This window comes from Pinus tabuliformis, chromosome 2_1, assembly GCF_031772625.1.
Source record: "Pinus tabuliformis cultivar Carrire ecotype Pingquan chromosome 2_1, CPIR1, whole genome shotgun sequence".
Lineage (NCBI taxonomy): Eukaryota > Viridiplantae > Streptophyta > Pinopsida > Pinales > Pinaceae > Pinus > Pinus tabuliformis.
Window position 1 is genome coordinate 51,508,315 of NC_142299.1, and position 14,736 is coordinate 51,523,050.

At 37.6% G+C, this 14,736-nt stretch overlaps 1 protein-coding gene across 1 annotated transcript; it reads left to right on the forward strand.

Annotated features, from left to right (window-relative positions):
• Positions 1–4,785: 4,785 nt before the first annotated feature.
• Positions 4,786–9,580, forward strand: LOC149198745 (putative folate-biopterin transporter 4). The gene is made up of 5 exons (XM_089400345.1): positions 4,786–5,364; positions 8,004–8,131; positions 8,259–8,480; positions 8,566–9,234; positions 9,379–9,580. The coding sequence occupies exons 1-5, from the start codon at positions 5,287–5,289 to the stop codon at positions 9,578–9,580; spliced, it is 1,299 nt and encodes a 432-aa protein (XP_089256471.1). The 5' UTR covers positions 4,786–5,286.
• Positions 9,581–14,736: the final 5,156 nt, after the last annotated feature.

The window sequence follows — 14,736 nt, forward strand, 5'->3', positions numbered from 1 at the left end:
AAGAAGTCTTTCTTCTTCTATTCCCCTCATGACAAGTGAGTGGTCAGATGCCTTTCTTACCTCAAGCTTTCCATCAAACATATGAATGGAGTGACCTTGCTGGCGGATGTGGACCAAGGACAGCAAGTTTCTCTTGAGCTGTGGGAGATATAGAACATGATCCAGAAGAAAGTCTGGAAGACCAGGCAGTTTAAGCATGATTGTGCCAAGCCCTGATGGCTTGATTTTTGATTGATCTGCAAAGTATACTGCTCCATCAACATTGTCAGTAAAATCTTCAAAAAAATCTTTCCTATGAGTCATATGACAGGTTTCTCCTGAATCAAGCAACCAATCATTTTTCGAAGAAGCAAGTGAAGCATTAAACAAATCTTCATTTACTGCAATGTTACATTGTGCCTCAATATAGTGAGCGGATTCAGGTGCTTTACCTTTGTCTGTGTCATCAGTTTTGCCTTTCTGCTGATTTCTTCTCTGCTCAATTTTGTCCCATGGTAGCTTGCATGTAGAAGCATCATGTGATCCATTTCGTTTGCAGCGAATGCAATGCAGATCTGCCTTTTCTGCTTGAGAATGTCTGCCCCCCCTGCCTCTGAAGTATCTTCCTCTTCCTCTTCGTCCACCTCTTCCTCTTGTAGAATCTTGAGCAGGATGCTTTTCTTTATGAGCAAGGCAAACAGTCTCTTCAGAAGATTCAGGGACTGTCTTCTTTCCAAAGGCTTTCTCTCTTTCAGCAAACTTTTTCACAAGAGAGTCAAAGGTTATATCTTTAAGATTTCCATTTGCTTGTAATGACTCAAGATAATTGGAGTAGGTAGGATAGAGTGCTTTGAGAAAGGCAATAAGAGAGATATCCAGCTCAACCTTAGTGGATTTAATATCATGCATTATAGACTTTATTTCAGATTCAAGAGCAAGAGGATCATTATGTTTCAGTTCAAGAGTGAAGAGTTTAATCATGAGCTGAACAACTTCAAGTGCAGAATGTGTATCATAGAGTTCTTTCAGCTTTTGTAAAGCTTCAAAGGCAGTGGAATAGGATGAAATATGGCGACTTACTTCTTCATTTACAGATGCTGCGATCAATGCATAGGCTTTGCTGTTCTTGTTTTCCCAAATGACAAGTTCTTTATCTGATGTAGGCTGCACAGGGTCTTTGTCTTCTTCTCTGACACACACTCCTTTCCACAACTCATTGTAGATGAGGGTGTGTTTTACCATCCGAGACCATTCAGAATAGTTCTCCTTGCCAGTGAGAACTATTCCGACCATAGAGATGATTGAATGCATTCTGTAAAAAAATTACTTCTGCTGATAAAAAAAAATCCTTACGTTACAGCCTTCAAATCCTTCTGATATTTGCTAAAAGCATCAGCATTTCATTGTACATATCACTGCAATACTACTATGTTTTGAGAAATGCGCAATGGATCACTTTAATATATCACTTCATTCTATTAATATATCACTTCAATATATCAATATATCATGCAATTGAAAAAATGCGCAAGGGATCACTTCACTTCATTGTATTAATATATCACTTCAATATATCAATATATTATGCAATAGAAAAAATGCTTTGGTATATAAGACATTCTGGAAACACCGCAATATTTTGAATGACATACAAACGCTTTGAATTGTTTAAACTATGTAACTGTTATACCAAGACCGCCATCATAAATATATATTGAAGTTAAAATCAACAGCACAACACTATACTTTCAACTATTCCAGCAGCTTCGTGTCCAAGAATGCGTGGAAAAAAGACCGTCTGGATCCTTTCCGCTTCAAGTATAGAGCCACATGCAATATCTTATGCCGACCATAGAGAGAGGAGCTGAGGCGCAGAGCGGACTTGCGAAAAGATTTGAATCGAAAATGGCCAGTTCGATCCTTCCCAAAATTTAAAGTTCATTTCCTATTGACTGTCACGGTAATAAGACTCACAGTTTCTGCAGTCAATAGATTGCCCATACAAAATCATCGATTGTCTCCGTTATTTTTCTGCTTCAAATTTTCAGTTATTTCATGTATTTTGACATTTGTAAAATAACGTTTCTTCGACTTCAAAATTTCCTAATTTGTGTTCCTTTCACTCTAAATATTCAATATATTTTGCGTTCCTTGGGTCGAAAACGGAAGCAAACGACAAATAACTCACCAAAAGGGATACATTAAGCTTTCAGACATCTCGCATTAATAAAACTTGACATTAACAGGCCAATATCCTTCACCGGGTCCAATTCTATAACCTGCAACTGAGAACAACGAGCTGCAAGTCGGCGTTTCTTCGCCCTTCGTAGACAAAACTCCAAAGAAACAGCAGCTAGCGAACCGTCTACCTCCTCGGACGAAGACTGGTAGGCTATGGCGGAAGACTATTGTGCCTCAATGAGCGTTGGGTCCAACGCATCTCTGGGCAGCGACAGAGGTAGTGCAGTGCACCATCATTTCTGGGCAGGCAAACGTTCAGGCAGAGGCGCCAGGCAAACGTTCAGGCAGAGGCGCCAGGCAAACGTTCAGGCAGAGGCGTTATGGCCAGAGGAGTTACAAGGAATCTGGGACCTGCGCTCTGATACCATGTCAGGCCAGGGTAACTCCAGAATGGGCAGAAGAAATTGATTGATTATTTCATTAGACAGCTATTGTTTATATACATAAAATGGACGGATCAGTTCATCTTCTTGATGACTGTTCACGTTCCAAGTTACCCAACCGTTGAAGATTAGGTGTGAACAGGATAGGCATTTCCTATTTATTTATTATCCTATGGCTCCCCTTTCCATCATGTCTTGCTCCATATAGATGCATCCCTTGCTTCCTTCACCACACATCTATTCATTGTCAACTCGATAATGCCTATGAGTGTCCTATTTCGTGTTCGATTAGAAACCAAAAGAGATGTATGTCCTTCATCAAAACTTGTTGCACCTGTCTTATTCTTCTTACATTTTTTTTTGACACTTGATCAAAGAAAATAAACATTATCCTTACATAATATTTGCTATATCTTGCTAGGGTTTTCCATGAGTCTTTTATTAACTGGTCTTAAGTTTCTTTTGTCTTTTTCTACATTGGGATCCTTCCATCAATATTCAATTGCCAAGAACTTGATTTTGTTGACTCAATCAAACTTACCTCAATGACAATCTTGTTAAGTGTTGTCCACTATTTACTAGTCATTTCACTATGGATTTATTTTTTTGACATTAGTTTGCAAGTTCGTCAACCCTACCTTCTTAATGCAACCCTTATTCTTTATCAGAACCCTTTCAACAATGTTTAAGATCATTAACCTTACTTACCATAATGTTTTTTTCCCAACTCCCTATATTGATGATCAAACAAATTGGTGTCCAATGATTCTTAGTCTCCTCTTATTATAGATAGATTTAATGCACATTAATGCTTATGCATCTATTTTTGAGTTCACCAACCTCTACTTTCCTTAATGTCTCAACCTACCAATAACAATTCTGGTGAATGTGTCCTTGCTAACTTAGTCACACCTCTCTTAGAATTGGTTTACTACTTGGAGCCCTTTTTACTAGTGTTTGTGTTTATCAACCCTACTTTCTGTAATCTTTGTCTAACTCACCAAATGAATGTTTAGTCCTTTGCAATGGTTTTTGAGGTTTAATATCTCTAGTTTCCCCAAGGGTTATATTTCTTCAAAAGCAAGGTGTTGGCTACATAGTGGTTGTCCTTAGGGAACTCCAATTTGGTACACCATGTTATAATTCTCATGAACAATTTGGATACCTCAATAAATGGTTTGGATTTGCACCTAGCCGCCATTTAGTTCCTCGATTCCTCAACCAGTTAACATTTAATCCCTAGTGGCTCAACCAAACACTTAATTCAACACATGAAAACTTTTAGGGCATATTTGATGACTATTTCAAAGCAAGTCATTATCCCATACAAGAGTTGTCATTACTAGTTGAACCTTATTGTTTTTGTATATCTTCACTTAGATCATAATAAAACAACACATGAACAAGAATCATACTTGCCTCACTTACCTTTGGGAATATCTAAATACCTGTTAGAGATATCTTGTTCACTTTAAACTCAAACATAAAACTACTTTACCAAACTCTCTAATTCTGATATCTTGTGACACATGACATACCTATCAAACCTTCTCTCATTATCCTTTAGACATATACCTCATGACTCATTTTAAATGTGTACAAGTCACAAGAACACAACCAAATTATCCATTAATACACTTTGTTTTATTTTATTTTATAATTAATTACTAATATTTACTAACAAATCTATTAGAAATATCTTCTAAAATGTTTTACAATAAATACTTTATCATTAAAATATATTTTACCATAACTGATTCATTATTCCATGACATGTCTATAATGCCTCACATATATCAAAACTCAACACTGCACATATATTCTATAAATAAAAAACAATAATACAATGAAAACTTTATACTCACATTGTAACAAGACAAGACTCAAAATTTCAATAAAATGCATCACTGTATATAATGGACATGAAAAAAATTATGACATGTCTATAATGCCTCGTAGATATCAAAACGAACATATTCCAGTAGCCCAGTACCTAACTTATTTACCCCACCTCAGGAAACCCAAAAAAGAACCATGATAGTCAGAATAACATGACATATGCATCTTTTACTTTTTTTCCTATACAAATGTAACTGTCATTGCGCTTTTGAAGAATTGAATTCAAACTTTTAATTCAAAGTGAATGTTGACCACAACGAGCTAATGCAATTCTAAATTGTGAATGGGTTTGATTTTTCCTGTCATACAACTTACCTCTATATCCAATGTTTTCGAATCAGAAGCTTATATATTTGTCTAACCCTGCATGCGATTCTACATACGGTGGTTCTGTTAATTTTCGAGGAACGATTGACTATCGCAAGCATGAAGCAATTTTTCTTGTCTGCAAAGCTTGCTTTACCACGAAGCCTTTGAATTTCATGGTTCTATTCTTTTTGAGAATTCATCGTCAGCATAAAGGAATTTTAGTGTATTGAATTCATAGACGTAGCCGAAGGAGGGAAATCATAAATAGATTTTGAGGTTTTTTTGGGATCGAAGAAGGTTGCATTCCCGTGGCGTTGGATCTGAATTTTAGTTAATTCCTTCATTTTTTTTACGGGTTTTGTGTCGCAACAATAATACTTACAAAGACAAGGTAGGAAGGAGGGAGACAAGGCAGGAAAGGAGGGAGAGACAGACACATCGGAGATCCAGCTGTGGTGCAGAAGCTGAATCCGCCATGAATTGGTTAAGGCAGCTGAGAAGTAGCTTTGGGATTCCATTCCTTTTACTTATTTATTTGATATACTGGACTCAGGTTTTCTCTTATATGCCCCTGCACATTTTCTTGATACTTACTTTCAGGTTTCTTGCACTGTAAATGCTTTATATAAGCTGATGTTATGACAGTTTTTGAAGCAAATTGGAATTCTTCCACTTAGTTAAGTACCCATTGACCATTTGCGCTAAATTTGAATTCCCCTCCCTTTTTTCTTTACCGGAACAAGTATTTCTGAAGAATTTGTAATTTCAAAATATCAGCTGCTATCCGATACAACTATTTCATAAATAGCATAATAGCACAAATAGAGCAGTTACAGCATGTTTTGACTTTGAATGCAGTTGGGGAAATATATTGTTCACCAAACCACTAAAACTAAAACCCTTTTATACTAAATTTAAATTTCTCAGTAACCGGGTCAAATATCTTTAATTGAATTTCTCACTAACCTGGTCGAACATCCTTAATTTCTCATGGATCAACCCGCTTTAACAGATTTTTTTTCCTGTAAATGGCCCTTTGTTAATTAAGTGGCTCTACTTTCAACATAGGTGCCAGGGGTATTTATTTTATCAATTTCACCCATAACTTGCACTTTGCTTCCTACCTGCAGAGATTATGCAAAGTTACCAAGACTTCAATCTGATGTGGCTCTGCTGTCACTGAGCTTGCTACCTTGAGAGATTATGCAAAGTTAGCAGGACTTCAACCTGAAGTGGCTCTACTTTCAGATTAGGTGCCAGGGTTGTCTATTCTATCAAATTCACCCATTATTTGCATTAAGATTCATACCCCAAGAGATTATGCAAAGTTACCAGGATTCCAACCTGAAGTGGCTCTACTTTCAGATTAGGTGTCAGGGTTGTCTATTTTATCAAATCTACCTATCACTTTGTTGGACATTAGATAAATCAGCGCTTCCCGTGTGTTTCATGACATGTGCTTAACCGCCTTTCATGGATCCATTAACTTTGGCGATGTGTCTGTTTACTAGCACCAGTGGGTTTTGGTGTAATGACAATTGTGATTCCAACAAGTAGTATCAGAGCCAAAGGTCTCAAGTTCGAATCACACCTGGCTCTTGCTGAGGGGAGATTGTTGAACATTGGATAAACCAGTGCTCCCTGTGTGTTTTGTGACATGTGCTTAACCACCTCTCATAGATCCATTAACTCTAGCGATGCTTCCGTTTACTAACACCTACAAGTTTTGGTGTAATGGCAATCGTGATTCCAACATTAACGCAGCAACACATCTTGAGGGGTGTTGAACCTGGTTTTGTCCACTGAAAGAGCTATGATTTAACCATTCGATCACAAGCCAATTGACAAACTTCTTTTTATGTTTATTAGACTGATTTAAAATTGTTTTATGGGCAGTTAAACCCCTCTTTTTGAGTGGAGAGGGTATCAAACTCAATCACAATCAGGCCACCTCTGGCAAAACGCCATGACTGAGGAATGTATATTCCATCAAAGTCACCCAACGTTTGCACCGAGCCTCATCTGCTTGGAAGACGGTTTTAACACTAGGAGAGCTGGATCATAATCAGACATATAATATTGTTGAATAGTATCATGCAATTCTAATCTCTTTTACTGATTCATTTTATATTCTTGAAAAGAAGAGGGATAACAAGCAGAGATCTTTCGATGTTTCAACCATCAGATCTCTACTTTGGGTACAGCTGCCTATGACTTTGAGGCATATGCAATGAATTTGTTTCCAATGTCATGGGAATTGAACTAGATGCCGTATGCCCTAAAAGCCATTGACTAGCATATGGAACATACAAAATCTAGATGAATTATTAACTCACTCTGATGAAATCTTAAAGAATTTGGACTTACTAGATAAGAATTCAGACTTGCATGGTTTCTTTTAACCTCTTAGTGAGACTATTCAAGCAAACACTACCACGTAGGAAAGTTTAAGTACCCGAAAGTTGTACAGGGCCCAAGGTCATGCTCCTATGGTTAGGTACGCCAAACCACCGCAATAGAACATTTATATTATGTACGCAAGTAGTGTGATATTTTTTCTTGTTTTGACTGTTTTCACCTGGACTTTACTGCAGAGGGTTTATCAGATATCTATTATGGATCTCCCTCCATTTCTTTTATGATATTATGCTTTTTATTTACCCATTTGTTCTTTCTTCCTCAGGGAGGAGTTGCCAAAGACATTCCTCATCTTGCTATTATTATATTCTGTATTCTCAAGCCCTGTTGACCTATTTTGATCGTTAGCGGTCGTTAATATAGTTTCTTTCCCTTTTCTTTATTTCTTTTCTTCTGCAGATTGGATGAATACTAATAGCCAATTTCTAAAGCTATTCATTACAGAAGTCCTTTTTATCTTCGCCAAAGGAAACTGGCTATTGTTACACGTTCTCTTTATTTTCGCCAAAACAAACTTTCTATTCATTACAGAGTCCTTCATATTTTTGCCAAACGAAACGTTCTTTAGATGCTCCAGTGACTTGTCAAATGCTTAAATACCTCGGGATGTAGGTCACTAATTAAATATACGGATGAAAAGGGATTACTATTTAGGATTATATGGAACTGGACTAGTTCTAAGATGTGGTCTTAATTAATAAGGTTTCTGTTGATTTTTTTTCTCTAATATGCTTTCATAAATGGCGCTGTTGGGCAATTTGATTTTATTTTCAGGGTTTTAGGTCCTTTGCTTGGTTGGCAGTTTCATACCACTTGAAGGACGAGCTTAAATTGAGCCCTTCTGCCTCCCAATTTCTGGTGTCAATTGCTTTTTTCCCATGGAGTGTGAAACCGATATATGGGTAGGCTTCTCTTTTGTCTCTCTTCTCACAATTTCTCAGTTAACCTGCCGTTTAAGACAATCACTAAGATATCTTACATCCAAGCTTGTAGCAATATTCTTCGGACTAAAAGCATATCTTTATACAGAATCTTGTCAGACTGTGTACCGATTCGAGGCAGAAGACGGCTTCCCTATTTGAACATAGCAAGCATTCTTTCGCTGGTTCCATGGCTTTTTCTTGGAGTTGTTGAACCAGCTAGAAATTCATATGTATTGCTTACAATATTCCTAACACTTCAAAACTTGGGTTCAGCAATGGCTGATGTTGTTGTTGATGCCATGGTTGCAGAGGCTGCAAAACAGGAGAGGTCGGTTTCTCGTTTTTCTGATTTATTCAAGCAAGCTGGACTAATATTTCAGGCAATCAACTAAGAAGATATTGTCTGTTAGCAGGGCAAGATTTGTTGGCGATTTGCAGTCACTGTCATGGTTGGCTATGGCAATCGGAGGCATATTCGGCAGTTTAGTTGGTGGCATTGCACTCTCTGATTTGAGGATCGATGTAGTATTTCTTATTTTTTCCATTTTCCCTACGATTCAACTTTTTGCCTGTGGTCTGGTTGACGAAAATCCTTCAAGCAGTTCTGGGACAATTGAGGTCAGTGTTAAGGTTAGTGATGAAAAACAAGGTGTTGAAACACTAATAGACAAACGAGAAGAACCGCAAGAAAATGTTGAGAAATGGGCATCTCAACCTTCTCAGCAGGTCATTACTGATGTGTCAGCAGAAGAGAATTTGCGAGATGATGAAGACTGGGTTAAAATTCAGAAAGAAAAGCCTGGTGATATTGTTGAAGAAAGTAACAAGGGGATGATAGATGGCATATCGATGAATGAAGAAGTACATGTCTCTGAGGATAAGCACTCCTTACTTAAGTTGCATACAGCGGAAGCGACTCGGAGGAGGAAAGACACCCGCATAAGTAAAGGGGATGAGAAATTCCCTGAGGTTCAGTCAGACATTATTGATTCTAAAGGCTCTACAAGAAAAAGCTGGTTTGTTTCGGTGAAATCCACCATCAGAACTCTAATTGAGGCAGTGAGACAGCCAGTAATTTTGAGGTAATAATCAAGGAAACATGCATGCCATTCAAACTTGATCTCATTTCTTGTAATAATGATTTTTTTTAGGTTAGACAACTTTTATTTCTTTCTTTCCATGGCTGCTTAAAGTATTCTGACGATTATTTATATTGGCAAAATCAGGCCAATGCTATGGTTCTTTCTAGCTCAGGTTACAATTCCGAACATCTCAACTGTTCTGTTCTATTATCAGACAGATTTTCTCCATTTAGATGCCTCTTTTTTGGGAACTGCACGTGTGGTCAGCTGGGGTGGATTAATGCTAGGAACATTCATCTACAACCGTTTTCTGAAACGTGTGCAGTTGAGAAAGATATTCTTGTGAGTATTCCATACAGTAAACTACTCACACATTACTTATCTATCATACTCTCTAGATTTGTATTTATCTTGTGATCATGCAATGAAATGTTATTATTTGTATTCTTGTCATCTTTTTTTGAACATCTCCTTTTAGGCAAGTGATGAGGTGTTTTATACCTCATCCAAATTTAGATTTAGTTGGGGTTAGTTACATTTTTTTATATGAAGATTATTATAGCAGCTTGCTTCATAAGTCCTATATTTCATATATTGTTTGGATGGATTAGAAATGGTATACTTAAGGAATGGATTGGGATTTATGCTTTTCAAGATCCTGCTAATGGTCATTTTACCCAAAGACTCTATCTAATTAATGTCGAGTATGTCTTTGACCTATGATTTTGAATCATCCTTGCATTTTTGTTTTCTTCCCTTGTAATAGCTTGGACTTCCACATCTGAAACACAAGCACAACATTGGTATGGTTATAGTGGTTAGAGTGCAGAGCATTCATACTTTGTATCTTAATGGAATGTGATGCTCAAACCTTTCATTGTTTGCATGGTGAACAGTCCCCTAAGTCACCTAACATGATGACAGACACTGTAATGTCCCTTACGGATTAATTGCCCAAGGGTGGACGAGATAGCCTATCCAACCCCATAGGCTATAGTCTTGATAAAGGGGGAAAATCCAATTTTTTCAATGTTGGGGCAAAAAAGCCCAAAATTAGGGGTTGCATTCACAACCTCTCACATTTGGGAGCCGATGAAGGAATCTATAAATAGAGGAGAGTTGGAATCAATTTGGCATCATCGATTTGGATTGGAATATCTCTGATTTTCTTGAGCCTGAGACTCTAAGGGTTTTAAGACCCCTTCTTCTTGATTAGTTTTGGTGGAGGTGATCCCACCCTAGCTAATCCTTCTGTCTAGTTCCAGTGGAGCTGATTCCACCCTACCTAGACACCATTTTTTCTATACTATTATAGCATATTCGCTTGGAGTATTTCGGTATGGTCTTGGCTAGCAAGAAAGGAGTCTTTCCTATTGATTCAACTGTTATGGCAAGCAAGGAACCTTTTGAAATCAGGGCACTCTGTGATAACCTATCCATTTGAATCAACTAAAGACCTGAAACAACGAATTCTGGCTGATTATCAAAGGACGAGACCCTTAGTGGAGCAGCTAGCAAAGTTCAGATCAAATTGCAGATTGTAGCTGCAGGGCCGCAGACCAGCCTGGTTGTAGGGCTGCAGATCAACCTGATTGCAGGGTGCATACCAGTCTGGCTATAGGGGTTGAGGACAGACAACCGAAGCATTTCAGACTACAGAGGTTTTTCTTGGTCAGGAAAAAGTTTTTAGTTGCAGGACAATGATGTTGTAACTTGTTTCGTGGTATATTTCAATTGTACCAGTTGCTGGGCAACGTATTATCATATTCAAGCCCTAATTCTGACAGTGAGTCAATTCACAGGAGCACGCTTGTTGAAGGAACAAGGGTTTGATCCTTTGTACAATGAAGTCAGACCCTCCCTAAGCAACATGCACTATCATATTTGGATCGGGAAATTAGACAGTGAGTCACAATTAGTGTAGTAAACTGAATAGTGTTAGGATTACAGTTGGAGTAGTGGTAATTGGGTAATGTTATTTGAAGTATTGATTGACTAAATATCGGTATTGTAAAACTGGTGGAATATTATTCTTGGGAAACTAGCCCTAATTCCTCATGTATTGAGAACTCATATCATTACAAGAGATATTTATTCCTATTGGATGTCTTTATGTTACTCAATGATGCTTATTTTTAAATGAATAAATTTTCACTATTGGCATATAATATGTCTGATTGATTCAAGAAACCCTAGCTAGCATAGAACCCAAGGGTAACATTACCTTAGGACACTACAGGCACCTGATACGATGACACGGGACACGGAGGACACATTATATAAAGTCACTTGACAAGATGACAGGCTGACATGGAACTCGTAGGACACATTATATATATATATATATTATAAAAATATAACAAATTAGTGAATTCACACAAAAAATGAAATATAGACAAAGATTGAATTTAGAAACTAAAATATCTAGGTGATGATGATACAATATCAATTATACATACAACTAGTACTACATCAATGATGATAAATTGACAAACACACAAGAAATTGACAAGATTTTTTTTTTCAACATTTGAAGCTGCTGTTGTAGCCCTACTTCTAACAAATGGAATACTTGTAGACTATGATGAAATTGAAGGAGGGGGGACATTATCAATGGGGGCATTTCCCCCCTTGGGGAGACTTTATCAATGGCGGCATTTCTCCCCTTGGGGGGACTTTATCAATGGGGGCATTCTTCCTCTTGCCCTTTTCCAACTGCCCTTGATTGAGCCATGATTCCTTTGATATGAAGTAAAAACAGATTGTTTTAAGAAAAACAAATTGCTGTAGGAAAAACAGATGTTGTAGCAAAAAAAAAAGGATGACAAATCCACTTACCAACACTTCGAATCTCCTCGAAAATTGGTTACTCTACCTCGCTCTCCAAATCTTCCCACAACTCGAAAAACACGACTAAATGAGTGAAAAATAAGGGCATAACCAAGCAGGCACATGTCCAAAAATCATGACACAACCTGACATCTGTCAGACACAAGTCAAACTTGCGTCTGACATGTGTCAGGCTTGTGTTGTGTCTGACAGAGCGAGGGTGGGGAGTGAGTGGGGGCGAGGGGCGTAGGGATGTGTCGGTAACTTAGACGACCCCACATCTTTAGGGAAAGTGATATGCTTGCCTGCAAACCTCCCAATGAAGATCATCTTGCCAATGTCAGCACCATGTCATTATCACTACCTTATTGAACAGGTACTTAGCTCTACGTTACTTACCGCCATTTTAGCCATGTGCACATGATCATTATCTTTAGTGCCCTGGAGTCCATTAACATAATAGATAATGTTGGAAATTGGGTAGCTTGAAAGGTATTTTCAAGTGGTGAAAACCCACCAAAAGTTAGTTGATTGGGCAATTTACCCAAAGTTGGGTTTTTTGACCTAAAGCAGTGGGTTGGGGACCTAAGTAATTAATTTCATATTCTAATTTATGGTTAAAGGGTTGAGTGGGAAAAACACTAAAAGACCAAGGGTTCCCCAAATAACCTAAAGGAAAACTATAAGTAGGAGGCCAAAAGGAAAGGCCTAGACACACAAGTGGAGAAGGACTTTCACTTGTGGAGAGAGGGAGGCTAAAGGACCTAACCGCAGATATGTCTAAGATAGTTACAACAAGGAAGGTCAGGCCATGTTTGGTAGACCAAGGAAGGCCGAGTTCACGTCACAGTCCATGCAACCTTGAAGTGTGCCATAGATACTGCAAGAAGAAAGTCAGATTTGAGTGCTGGAAGGTTAGAACTGCAATAAGAAAGCTAGATCTGAGTGCTGGAAGGTTAGAACTGCAATAAGAAAGTTAGATCTGAGTGCTGGAAGGTCAAATTTGTAAGAAGAAAGTCAAGTATGAGTGTTGAAGGTCAGATCTGCAAGAAGAAAGTCAGATCTGAGTGCTGGAAGGTTAGATTTGCAAGAAGAAAGTCAAATATGTGATTTGAAGAAGTAGAGCAGATCGAGAATTTGTAGCAACATGTAGACAAAGGACAAAAGGAGTTGTTCTCTATGTGATCTTGGAGGCAAAGGACAACCAAAAGAGCAGTGGACAAGAGGACTAAAGGATTGAGGATGAAGGACTGCCTTCAACAAGTAAGTCAAGAATTGTCTCTGTATTTTGTCAGACAGATTATAAATCTAATGGAATAGATCTTGTTGATGTTGCCTCACTCTCACACCTGGTTAGTGTGGGAAAAATCCTTAATCCCACAAGGTGTGACTTGGTGGCAAACTAAGAGATGGGGCTGTCACCTATTCCCAACTCTCTTCATTAAAGCTCTCTCCTAGTTAAAGCTTAAGGGGGGTGGTCCCTAATGAAGGTTAGGTGAAGAAGTATGAGTTTCTAGGAGATCTTAAGTTAATGGGACCACTTCAAAATTATGAGCAAGCTTGGTGAATATAATGAGCAATGCAAGATACAGATTCAACAATCAACACAACATTCAATAGATAAACATGTAAACCAGTACCTTAATGATTGCTTCAAGAGATAGTAAAGACTTGCTCAAATATATACTCAAAATGAGATGACTAGTAGTTCTGCAAAAACAAATCAATGTTAGATGAAAAATACGAACTGCAAGATACAAATTGCACTGTAAAGAGATGCTCAAATAAAGATAAATTGCACTTTAAAGAGATGCTCAAATAAAGATACTATCATTCATGATCATAAGCATGTATAGTAGCAATCTAAAGGACAATGACTTGCAAATGAAATTAAGTGAAACAAAGTATTACTTGTAAATGAAAATGTTGTACTTGCTAAATGAGATACTCAACAACAAAAGATGACAACTTCAATAGATAGTTAGGCTATTCACCATGACAAGTACATGAAATAAACTTGCAAGTAAATTGGAAAATGCCTTAAAGTAAATGAGTTAGAATGATATGCAACTTAGCTAAGGTGAGATGCAATTATCTTGGTAAATTTTTAAAACTAAATGCCTATTTTAGGTGAGAGATTCTCCCTTCAACCTCTTACCAAGGGGTAAAGATTGGAGTGACTGCAAGGAAGAGGGACTGAGGAAGCACTTGTCTTTGTTAACGATACCCTTCCCCTAATCCTTACAAGCCATGTGTGCCTTCGTTCCTACAAGGGAACAAAGCCACCTTCATAACTACAGGGTCACACACTTTAACTTTACTCCGTACCAAGTGGAAAAACTTTTAAGGAAAATCTCGCCCTTTTAATTCTTATACAACCAAGCTTATGCTTGGAGGTAAATTTTAAATGTGCAAGATCTAAAACTAAAATGCCTAAATGGGATGCCTAGATGTTATTAGTGCTTGCAAAGGAAAATATTTATACAAATGCCTCAAAGTAAGTGAATCAATTGCTCAAAATAAAATTGCACCAATGACTTCAATATTACTCACAAGCTTTGTAAAAGTAAATGGCATGTAAATATAAACTTCATAAATGACCCAAAATTTGCAACTTTGCTCCAAGTAGATGACAAATGCTTTGAAAGATATACCAATGAATAATTAAGACAA